The 11002-nt window shown below is 49.6% G+C and overlaps 1 protein-coding gene across 1 annotated transcript; it reads left to right on the top strand.

The window, feature by feature from the left end:
• Nucleotides 1–247: 247 nt before the first annotated feature.
• On the top strand, nucleotides 248–11002 carry ARX (aristaless related homeobox). Its single transcript, XM_077807203.1, has 5 exons — nucleotides 248–440; nucleotides 1998–2679; nucleotides 5143–5188; nucleotides 7680–8008; nucleotides 10762–11002. Exons 1-5 carry the CDS (start codon nucleotides 248–250, stop codon nucleotides 11000–11002), a joined length of 1491 nt encoding a protein of 496 aa, XP_077663329.1.

Raw genomic sequence — 11002 nt, 5'->3', positions numbered from 1 at the left:
CGTGGAGGAGAGGGACTCAAGAGCAAAGCAATTGCAGCTCACTACACTTGTTACTAGTGTCCTGAGCAGGAAGAGGGGCGAGTGGAGCCGCTGGTGGGGGGATTAAAAAACACTCCAGCCCAAGCAAAAACAACAACAACCAAAAAAACAAAAAGCCAACAACCCAGCCCCACACACACGCAGTCAGCCAGCCAGCCAGCCCGCCGGCCGAGCGAGGCAGCTCCTTACCGAAGGGAAAGCCAAAGCCATGAGCAATCAATACCAAGAAGAGAGCTGCTCTGAGAGGCCTGAATGTAAAAGTAAATCTCCAACTTTACTCTCCTCCTACTGCATAGACAGCATCCTGGGCAGGAGGAGCCCCTGTAAAATGAGATTGCTAGGAGCTGCTCAGAGCCTGCCTTCTCTGTCTAACCGGACAGAACAGGACAAGGCCGTGCAAGGTAAGCAACAAACGGCGGGTTGCAAGCAAAATCAGCTGGGGGAAAAGAAAAGTAAAAGTGCAGCTGGGAGGGAAGGGAAGGGAAGGGGAGGGGAGGGGAGGGGGGAGACCCAAAGAAGACGCTCTATAGGCCTGTTAACCGCAAAGCCATTCAGAGCTCTAACCCCTGCTGGATCGCTCCCAATCTCGCTCGCTCGTTTTCGATCGCTCTGGCTCACACCGTGAGCATTTAGTTTGGTCATAAAAGTAATATATTTGTAGCGATCGGCTTATGTAAGCGAGAGGTCAGGAATAGCAGTTGCTGTTGGGATTAGCTCACCCCACCCCCTTCCAGCGTGTGGACAGGGGCTCTCTGAGCGGCGGAGACCCTGTAATTCTGGGGCGCTGAGGGTGTTCCGCAGTGGGGGAGCATTGCCATTGACTTGGGCGGATTTGGTTTCCGCGATCGCATCTTCAGTTCAGATTATTGTTATTTATTATTAATTTGATTTTACTAAAGTTTAGTCCAGACTAAACTCTTCGCATTGCATGATACTGGGCTGGAACTGCTGGGAAACTACGGCTTCCTTTTGCGCTGTTCTTAGCCTGACAAGTTCATCGTTCTTGCTGGGGATTTACCCTTTATGTCAGAAGTGAACACTATTAGATTCGTACCCTAGCTAAGCCGGATTCAATATTTTTCTGTAGTTTTATTAATTGAGACTCAGTATCGTTAAAGAAAAGCTGGAGGGGTGGGGATGGAAATCCTGCGTATTTGTTGTGTAAAACATTTCTCTGATCTCCTGTATGAAGTTCATGCTTGCTTTTGAGCGAGAAGGGGAATTAATAATTCTCCACCAAATCACATTTCCCATCTCTTTTCGTTTCGGGCTGTTTCGTCCCGCTCAAGGGCGGTTTAACCTCTGGGGAGATCATTCACAGCAGCGGGTTTTCTTTCTCCTTGCCAGATAAACTTGCGATTTAGAATAATAGGCTTATTTGAAGCGGAAAATATCCAGTGAACACCGTTAGGGCAAAGGAAGCGAGACGAGCTAGAGCATCTCGGCCTTTGGGTGTGTCCCCCCCCCCCCGCCCCCCGATTCCCCAGGGCTATTTCAGACTCTGATGGTAGCACGAAGTCTTTGGGTTAAAAGGGAAATGTGTTCTGCAGAGCGGGGGGAATAACCGGGGCGGGGAAAGGTTTGTTGAGCCCGCGCTACGGCCGGCGCCTGTTATCGGGCAGGGATGAGCGATGGTCGCTTTATGCCACCAGCTAGGACCGGCTGCCCGCTGCAGGAGAGAAGCAGGCGGCTACACTGGGATGGACCGCTGGCAACTTTCCAGCCGGAGTCTGGAAGGGTGGGGAGCCGAAGGGGCCAGCGTGGTTTGAAGCTGACCATGGTGGGGGTCTCCCGCCGGCTGGGGACGGGGCTGGGGTCCCCGTGAGCCCCCCACTCACCCACCCACCCACCCGGCTGGTGCCTTGCCCTGCCTTGCTGCCGCGGCTGCCCTGACCCGGTCTCTCTCTCTCTCTCTCTGTCTGTGCCCCGGCGGGCTGTGTGTGTCTGTCTCCCGGCAGGATCCCCCAAGGGGAGCCCCCCGTTCGAGCCCGCCGAGCTGCACCTGCCGCCCAAGCTGCGCCGCCTGTACGGGCCCGGAGGGGGCCGGCTGCTGCCGGGGGCGGCCGGGCCGCGGGGGGAGCGGGCGGAGGGGGCCGCCGCCCCGTCCTGGGACACGCTGAAGATCAGCCAGGCGCCCCAGGTCAGCATCAGCCGCAGCAAGTCGTACCGGGAGAACGCGCCCTTCGCGCCCCCGCCGCCCGCCCTGGACGAGCTGGGGCGCCCCGAGGAGAGGCCGGGCCCGGCGGCCGCGGGGGGCCCCGAGGAGGAGGAGGAGGAGGAGGAGGACGAGGAGCTGCTGGAGGAGGAGGAGGACGAGGACGAGGAGCTGGAGGAGGAGGACGAGGAGGAGCTGCTGGGGGAGGCCGGCGGGGGGCTCCTGAAGGAGCCCAGGCGCGGCGCTGCCCCCGCCGCGGGGCCCGAGGGTGGGGAGCTGTCCCCCAAGGAGGAGCTGCTGCTGCACCCGGAGGACGCCGAGGGCAAGGACGGCGAGGACAGCGTGTGCCTGTCGGCGGGCAGCGACTCCGAGGAGGGGCTGCTCAAGAGGAAGCAGCGGCGCTACCGCACCACCTTCACCAGCTACCAGCTGGAGGAGCTGGAGAGGGCCTTCCAGAAAACCCACTACCCAGACGTCTTCACCAGGTACCGGCTGAGGGGGCGTCGCGGATCGCAGCCTGCCCGGCTGGGCACAGGGCCCTTCCCACCCCGCAGCTCAGCTGTGCCCGGAGGCAGTTCCCCGGGCTGGCTGGCTGAGTGGAGAAGGCGCCTTAGCGTGTCTCTCTCACACACGTCCCTGAGTTTCTCCGCTGGCCACAATCCCCAGGAGTTTCCTCTCCGTCTCACCCGGGCCTTTCCTGAATCCCCCTCGGATCAGCTGGGAAGAGAGTTCTCCCCCCACTTTAGTCAGCTGTAGACGCAGTCTCTACTGTAGAAATAGCTGCTCTGTTAGCGGGAGACGGAGGGGGGCGGCCACAGGAAAGGAGAGAAACTTCTGCCATTAGTTTGTCTTCACTGCAGAGCCAGTTGGCCAAGGGCAGGTAGAATCTGTCCAGCTCCTCGCTAAACCAAATAGTGTCCTATTTTTATCCCATGCCTTGATCCTTCTTCAGATCTACCAGCAAGCTAGCTGAGTATCAATTACGCTTTTCCCAGTGCAAGCTGGAACCCTGCCCTGTCCAGAGAAGTCCTGTAAAAAAAGATCAAAGTATTCCAGCTTTGGGTTCTTAGAATATTTAGCTAGATAATAGCTCCGCTAAAATACTGCGTGTAACATGTTTAACCTCTGCGTATGGATATGTGCAGAGAGATACAAACTTAGATCGGAGTCAGAGAGGGGTGGGGGTGATATTCTCCTACACATAGTAGGGTCTAAAGAAAAGGAGTACTTGTGGCACCTTAGAGACTAAGTCCTCCTTTTCTTTTTGCGAATACTGAAACCTGATAGTAGGGTCTGTTGGTGTTGTATACACTTCATCTACAGCTCATTTACTGTCCTTGCCCAGAAACACAGAGAGAAATTTTCGAATGGGAATTAGGTGTATCTTGTGTTTGTTTACAGTTCTGACGGGCTCTTTCCCATTCTCCTCCTTTTCACACACACCCGTCCAGTCTCCTTAGCCCAGAAACTCGTTTGATTTACACCGCCTGCTTTTTTTTTTTCTTCCCCTGAATTTTGAAGCCAGATCTCGAGGAGACCCTGTCAAAAGGGGAGAGAAAAAAATAAGGAGAGAGTAACCTCTAGAGAATGTTAAAACCACGGTCAGACCCCCAATTTCATAGCTCGCCGTTGTCACTAAAAGAAGGAAAGTCAACCCTCTTTTTGAACAAAAAGCAAAAACAAAAAAACAATGCGGCGTGGAAACGCTGAAATGGGGATTTAACTGTGGGACCCGGAGTGCACTTATGCTCTGCTGCATCTAACATTTCTGCAGCCTCCAGACAGCAAGGAAACTCTTTCCCCAGAAGACACAATTGCTAACACCTTTAACAGCCCAAGGCCTTCCCCGCCGTTTTGCGCTGCCTGAATACTGCAGAGCTGCGCTCCAGAACGGGTAGTTTAGCTACAAGCTCCTGGAGGGAAACGGGAAAAATCCAACAGGCCTTTTTTTGTTGTCGTCGCTTCTGCGATTCCTGAGCCTTTTCTCTGGCTGGACATTTAAACAGAAAGCTGTCAGCCGGCTCGGAGACTTGAGTTAAAATGTCAAGCGCTTGTTGTGTGGCGAAAGGGAAGGCGGCTCGTGTTTGGCTTCCCTCGGGCTCGAGGCTTTGAAAGTTGCAGGTGAGGCTGAGGGGGGCTGAAAGAAAACAGCCTCTTTGCAGCCCGGGGTCCCTTGGCCAGCCCAGCTCTTTCTTTTTAGCGGGGGGAGAGCCAATTATGCTCTGCGCTCTCATATTTTAGGTAAACAGATTACGAGCAGTTTTATAACATCTTAATGGTTTCCGATTTGCCTTCATTATTGCAATAATAACTGCAATGAAGGGGTAGGGTTTCAGCTAAATTGACCCCCCCCCCCTCCCCGGCGCGCGCTGTGTAGAGTTTGCGGTGGGCATTGGAAACACCAAGCGTTTCCTGGGTTTGAAACTAATGAGTTTTTAAGGCACACACTGTGACGGGCGAAGGTCTTTGCGGATGGTCTGACCCGGGGGCGACTTCGCCCCCTTTGCCCTCTAGCATCTCCTGCTCGCTTGCGGAGGGGAAACGTGCAAGAAGCCCTTCCCCTACGATTGCTCCACAGGCCGCGGGTCTGGCAAGCAGGCGGGGTGTGAGCACTGGGAGCCAAACTGCGCTGACTTCAGCCCCGGCGGAGTTTTGCGGGGCAGACCGTGGCTCCGGGGGTTAGGCTAGGGCTGCCCCCGGATACTCCCCTGGCAGGGCTCTGGGGGCCGTGGCCTGCCGGTGGTGGGTGCGCTGTGTTTGCGCTCAGACCAGGCACACGGCAGGGGGCTCGATCCTGCTCCCATTCGTGTCCCCCGGAGCTCGGCCATTGACTCGAGACCCCCCTCCCCGGCCGGGCTCTGGGGACGGGGCAGAGCTGCCCCAGCTGCCCTGCGCCCCCGAGGGGAGTCTCACGGCGCGGTGTGTCTGTGTGCTTGTTTCCCTCTCAGGGAGGAGCTGGCCATGCGGCTGGATCTGACCGAAGCCCGAGTGCAGGTGAGTCCGGGCGAGAGCTGGGGCGGGTGCGCGGTCTCCCCACCCCGCAGGGAGCCGGTGGATGCCCGCGGGGCCCTGGCCAGCCAAGCCCAGCAGCACCCGCTGGGACAGGGCTCAGCCCTGCGCGGGTGGGTTGGAAACCGTCCCTGGTGCCTTTGCCTCTCCTGCGGGGTGTTCTCCAGAGACACGCTGGGGTGAGGAGGCCGTGGGGGGCTGGCCCCTGGGGACAGTGTGGTGGGCAGGGGAGAGACCGGAGGAAACGAATCGCCCCTCCTCCCACCAAACGCCCAACCGACCCCAGGAAATCAGCCGGCGAAACCCAGTTGGATTAAAATCGCCCGGCCACGCGGGGTTTTGGTTGTTAGACAAACCCGCTCTGCTCCAAGCAGGTATTTGGCCGTGATTAAATCTCCAATCGGGCTTCATAAAAGCCCACTTAGTGCTAGAACAAACAGGGCCATTTGAAGGCGAAATGTTGTTTGATTTCCTCTCCGCCTGCACAAGGGGCTGGCTAATGCTATTTGATTTCCCATTTTTGATAGCAATAAGCCCGCATTGATCTAATAGTGAGTGAGTGCAATGCTATTAAAGGTGTTTGCAGCCCCATACCAGAGTGCATTTCCTAACCCAAGTCTCATAACCAAAGAGACGATAAACATTGGGATGCCCTGATTGCCAACAGAAAACAGATGTCTCTGGGTCTGAAGCTGAGCAAATCACTTTACAGTTAAAATCAGGCGCTGATAAAGCATAATAAATTCCATATGGCTCATTTAATACACAACAGCTTCTTGCATTAGAGGGGCTAATGATGAGATTTGTCCCCTCCTTTCTGTTGACACATTTCTCCATTGTCAAACAGAGATGTGACAGCAAATCAGTATTTTCAGCTCAGGGGAACAAGTCGTGGGAAAGTTAAATAACTTTTAAAAAGAAAGACACCCCCTTTCTCTCTTCTCCTATTCACTGGAGGAGATGTAATTAAGGGAATATGAATTATGAGAGTCCCTTCGTTTACCTTTTGGGTGTACTCAGACTTATTAATTCAATAATGGGGAATTGCAGTGGGGACAGCTTGCTAATTGAGTTTTAGTTGGGAGAGACGATCCGGTTGTAGAAGATTTTGGCTTCCTTTAAGAACATTATGTCTCTTCATACGTACGTCTCCACATAGCATAGTTGCTTTTATTCGTTTAGCTGCAGTAGAGATAGGGGTTCATAATGATCTGCCAAACGTGAGCTACATTTAAAGGTGAAAATTCAACCCCCACGGCTCCACAAAATTAACAGATTATGTCTCTTTCAAAGGCTCTCCTTTGATGTGTGATATTTATACTTTGCTATTAAGCAAACATTTTCCGTTAAAATGTGGTGTTTTATTAATTTCTCCTGTTTCAAAGAACAAACAGATTTTGATTAACGAATGTTTAGGGTGAGGTTGCAATTCCGTGGCTGGCTAACAAAGTCATGTAAACTAAATCCTAAGAGTACAGCTGGGACATGCATATTATTCCTTCAATAGCTTCCTGATTTTTTTTTAAATATTACATTTTACTTGCAGTCCCGATTTTGTATTGCTTTTAATCTTTAAAAAGCTGAATGAGCCTAAAATGATACCATTTGTAAATATTAACTTCAGTGAAAGATACCATGCAGATCTTAGTGTGGGTGTGTGTATGGATCACATCATAAAAATAATTTAGTTCTAGTGGGAATTAATTTTTAGAACATTTGACTACAGCAATAATGTTTCAGTTAAAATGTCCATAAAAGAAAGCATTATTGTATGCTGCCAAAACCACCACCATGCTGTCAAGTATTTAAATTAAAACGTTTTACTCTCCACTCAAACCAGTAGGATTCCTCTGGAAAATGGATATATGTTAGCTGAAAAAGAAACTTCCGAATATTATACTGTGTGTTAAATGTTACGTACATTCAGAGTATTCAGTACACACCTGTGTGCTTATTTATACCTGTGAAACGTAAATCCGGAGACGAGATATTATTTATATAGTATATAGCATAAGCAACCAGACTAAGGATAAAAGGCTTAACGGGTCAGCGCCACCCTAGCCTCATACTTTCCCCCAAAGAGGCAATCACTTTACCAGCAGGGTAAATATATAAACCAGGAGAAGATGATAAAAACGCTTTCATGAAAGGTAACCATGCACGCCCACTTCAGGGGTTGTTTAATCCTGTCTTAATGTGCGAGTTATTTGACCAACCCAGGCCATTTATTACTCCATGTAATAACAACAAAGCATCTCTCTCTCCCCCCCCCCCCCAACCCCTCCAAATGTTACCTGGAACAACTGCCATTTGTAGTCTAAAATCCTATCCAGTTCTGACCTCCTGCCTGCTGAGGGTTTGGGGTAGAAATGCTTGAGACCTATCCGGAAAATTTACCATGTCTGCTGGGCAAAACATTTGGAGAGGAGGCCAGAAATATGTAAACTATTAAAACCAATTTTCTTTTGGCTTTCAGGTATGGTTCCAGAACCGTAGGGCTAAATGGCGGAAGAGGGAAAAGGCTGGGGCTCAGACACACACCCCAGGTTTGCCTTTCCCTGGTCCCCTGTCAGCAACTCACCCACTCAGTCCATACCTTGATGCTAGTCCTTTCCCTCCTCATCACCCAGCTCTAGACTCCGCCTGGACTGCTGCTGCAGCAGCTGCTGCCGCCGCCTTCCCTAGTCTACCTCCTCCGCCTGGTTCTGCAACTTTGCCACCAAGTGGGACTCCGCTAGGCCTCAGCACTTTCCTGGGCGCAGCTGTATTCCGGCATCCAGCCTTCATCAGCCCTGCATTTGGCAGGTAACACGTTCAACGGTTTCCATTTGCCAAAGCGGTGTATACACAGTACAGGGGGGTGGAGGTTTGGGGCGGGGGGGGGGGGGAGTGCGTGCCATGGAACATGGCTTTCCGGAGCCACGACCGCCTACTGCAATCCAGCTTGTGTTCAATTAACGCACTTCTCTTGCCTGGATTAGTTAGGCACCTCTTAGCTGAATTTACACTACAGATTATTCGGGGTGGTGGGGGAGGGAGGGGAAGGGAAAGGGGAAAAAAAGGACAAGTGAGGGGAAGTGGCAGACTTCCAAGCACTTGACGTCTGCATGCTACAACCTGACTCATTAATGTGCAGTGCTCCGAGTCTCAGGTGGAGCTTAATGTTAATAGAACTGTCTTGAAAGAGTAACAAGAAAGTTTTCGAAGAGTTGCTCTGGTGTGAGAGTTGGTGGCAGTGAGTCAAGAAGGAAAGGCAACTTCTCACCCTGAAGCTGGTATCCCACAAGTGACTTGGCGCCGATGATGCTTCCCCGGTAGAGCCGGGTGAATAATTTGTAGCGTGTAATTTGATTAATTTTACCTCTTTTGCTGTTCACAAATTGCCCTCGAGCAGCCTATCGTTTTCTTGAACGTATTAGTTATTTAAAACCATTCACAGAATTATAACGACTCTGGGTTGGTAGATCTCTCGCAAGCAGTTCATTGTGGATTATTTGATGTTCGAAAGTCGAGCTGTGTTGGTTAGTGTTGATTGGACGCACAGGTCACATGTTACGCTTCGGTTCCCTGACTAGATGAGGGTAACTCTTAGAATCAGATTGTCACCAGGAATATTCACGTCTACTAATTTAAAATCTGCTCTCTGGGAATATTCTCTTATATCTGGTAGACAGACATTCACGGTTTCCACAAACATTCCTGTCCCAGCGCATCACTCGCTAGAGTATTTGTAGCAAGGGGACACAATACAGGTGAAGCATTAAATAATTAGTAGGACTCGTCGTAAAAATTGTTTTGGAGTATTTGCTCGGCTCTATTTCTCAGTGTGTTTTATACCTAAATCTACCAGTCGTGTAAGACACTGAAATAAAAGAAACGATTCACGTATATTATAGCTTACTTTATTTAAATGAAAACCAAATGATGAACTAAAAAGTCTGTAGTTAATCACACAGACAGAGAAACAATGGAAGGATTTATTAAGTTGGAGAGAGCAGTGAAAATAAAACTGAATGTAACCGTAACGATCTCTGTTTAAGAGAACAAAGAAATAATAGATTCATCCAACTGAGCAGCCACTTTAATCGTCGGGAAGAAAATTTAAAAAAATCTAAGTCAAATTAGTTTCTTAGTCTAAACCAATACAATTAAACAGTTTATGCATCAAATTGTAGTCAGTGACTCAATTTACCTAATGGAACAAGTGATGTTACAGTGCTGTCACGCCCCCTGCTTAGAGCGATGATTTCACAGTTTATCACTTCTCTTGTAGCATTAGTGCAGTCCTTCTACGGGTTGTTTTTTCTTTCTGACAACAAATTGAAAAGTGAATTGTAAAAGCTTACTAACTCGGCCTGGATAATGGGCTATAAGATTAAAATAGGCATGACAGAGCAAATTCACATCTACCTTGAAATGTAGTATTTCACTATGTATTAGGTGATTTAAAACGGTTAAATTTAACAAGTTCACCACAACAGGGATTGCCTCCCACTAATCAAACCTATCATTGTTTTGATATATATAGTATTGCTAGATTTTACCAGTAGAATTAGAGGTTCTGAAGAACCTAAAAGCTTGTGTTCAACTGAGCAGTAATTGACCTTTTAAAGGGAATGCGTTCCATTCTTGCCAATCTTAATACTTAATATCTGCATCAAAGACTCAGAAAGAAAAAAAAATCGCAGCAGCCAATATGGGAGCTTAGCATGCTAGGGCTTAGTATGTAGACCCTGATGCCTTCAAGGAACACAGTTCAGTTCCTAGCCGTGATGATGTCAATAATCACATCCTTGGTTAATGGAGAGTCTGTACATCTTGATGTGCCAGTCAAGGGGGTCACTTGCACTCTTCAGAGTGACTGCTCTGGTGAGAGAAGTAAGAAAAACTAGAGGGAAGGCATTTAAAAGATTGTGTCATTGAGCCTGGATGCTAGGTTGCTGGATAATAATTGGCATTCCACTGTGAGGAAATCAACAGGAATGCCACTTCCTGCTGGTATGGGCATCAGTGCTGAGGAACGGTTAAGACACTTTGGGCATCAGGACAGTAGAACCTTTAAAAGAGGAAGATGATTGTGGAAGGGGGAAGGGGAAAGGCAGAAATCCACTGGGGGAAAAGAGAGGAATAGTATAATGGAAGAGTTTAATGTGTGCAGCGTTTCTATTTTAAATGATAGCTAAGGAGAAAACAATCCCCCAAAGCGTTTCATTTTGGAATTCCTCTCCCTATTAAGTGTAAATCACAGTATCAACTGCTCCTGACAGTGTGCTCTAGTGTGAGCTGCTGTCACCAGCAAATCTGAGAGAATTAGACTCGCTTTTTAAAAATCTTTTGACTGCCAGTGTTGAGATTTTTTTTTCAACGTCTTTGTCTTTTCTACATTAGTGATAACACTTCGCTGCTTAGCTCTGACATGAACTCAGTGGAAGCGAACAGGGAAAGGGGAAAAAAGGAACAGATATGACAACGCTGGTCACCTTATTCTGACAGAACAGCAACAGACACACTCACATAAGCTGCCTTGGTTTTGACCAAAATGTTTACTTTACTTGCAGGCTCTTTTCCACTATGGCTCCCCTGACTAGTGCTTCCACTGCTGCTGCCCTACTGAGACAGCCCACTCCTGCCGTGGAAAGTGCAGTGCAATCAAGTGGGCTATCAGATCCAGCAACAGCTGCAGCAGACAGACGGGCTTCTAGCATAGCAGCTCTGAGGCTGAAAGCAAAAGAACACGCAGCTCAGCTCACACAGCTCAATATTATCCCTGGAAACAGCACAGGGAAAGAGGTGTGCTAA

This window comes from Eretmochelys imbricata, chromosome 1, assembly GCF_965152235.1.
Source record: "Eretmochelys imbricata isolate rEreImb1 chromosome 1, rEreImb1.hap1, whole genome shotgun sequence".
Classification (NCBI taxonomy): Eukaryota; Metazoa; Chordata; order Testudines; family Cheloniidae; genus Eretmochelys; species Eretmochelys imbricata.
The sequence above is the reverse complement of the archived record's forward strand: the minus strand, read 5'-3'. Positions and strand labels throughout refer to the sequence as shown.

Coding starts and splice junctions, on each gene's coding strand:
- ARX (XM_077807203.1), top strand. CDS start 248: ATGAGCAATCAATACCAAGAAGAGAGCTGCTCTGAGAGGCCTGAATGT. Junction 441..1,997: donor ACAGGACAAGGCCGTGCAAG/GTAAGCAACAAA, acceptor GTCTCCCGGCAG/GATCCCCCAAGGGGAGCCCC. Junction 5,189..7,679: donor TGACCGAAGCCCGAGTGCAG/GTGAGTCCGGGC, acceptor TTTGGCTTTCAG/GTATGGTTCCAGAACCGTAG.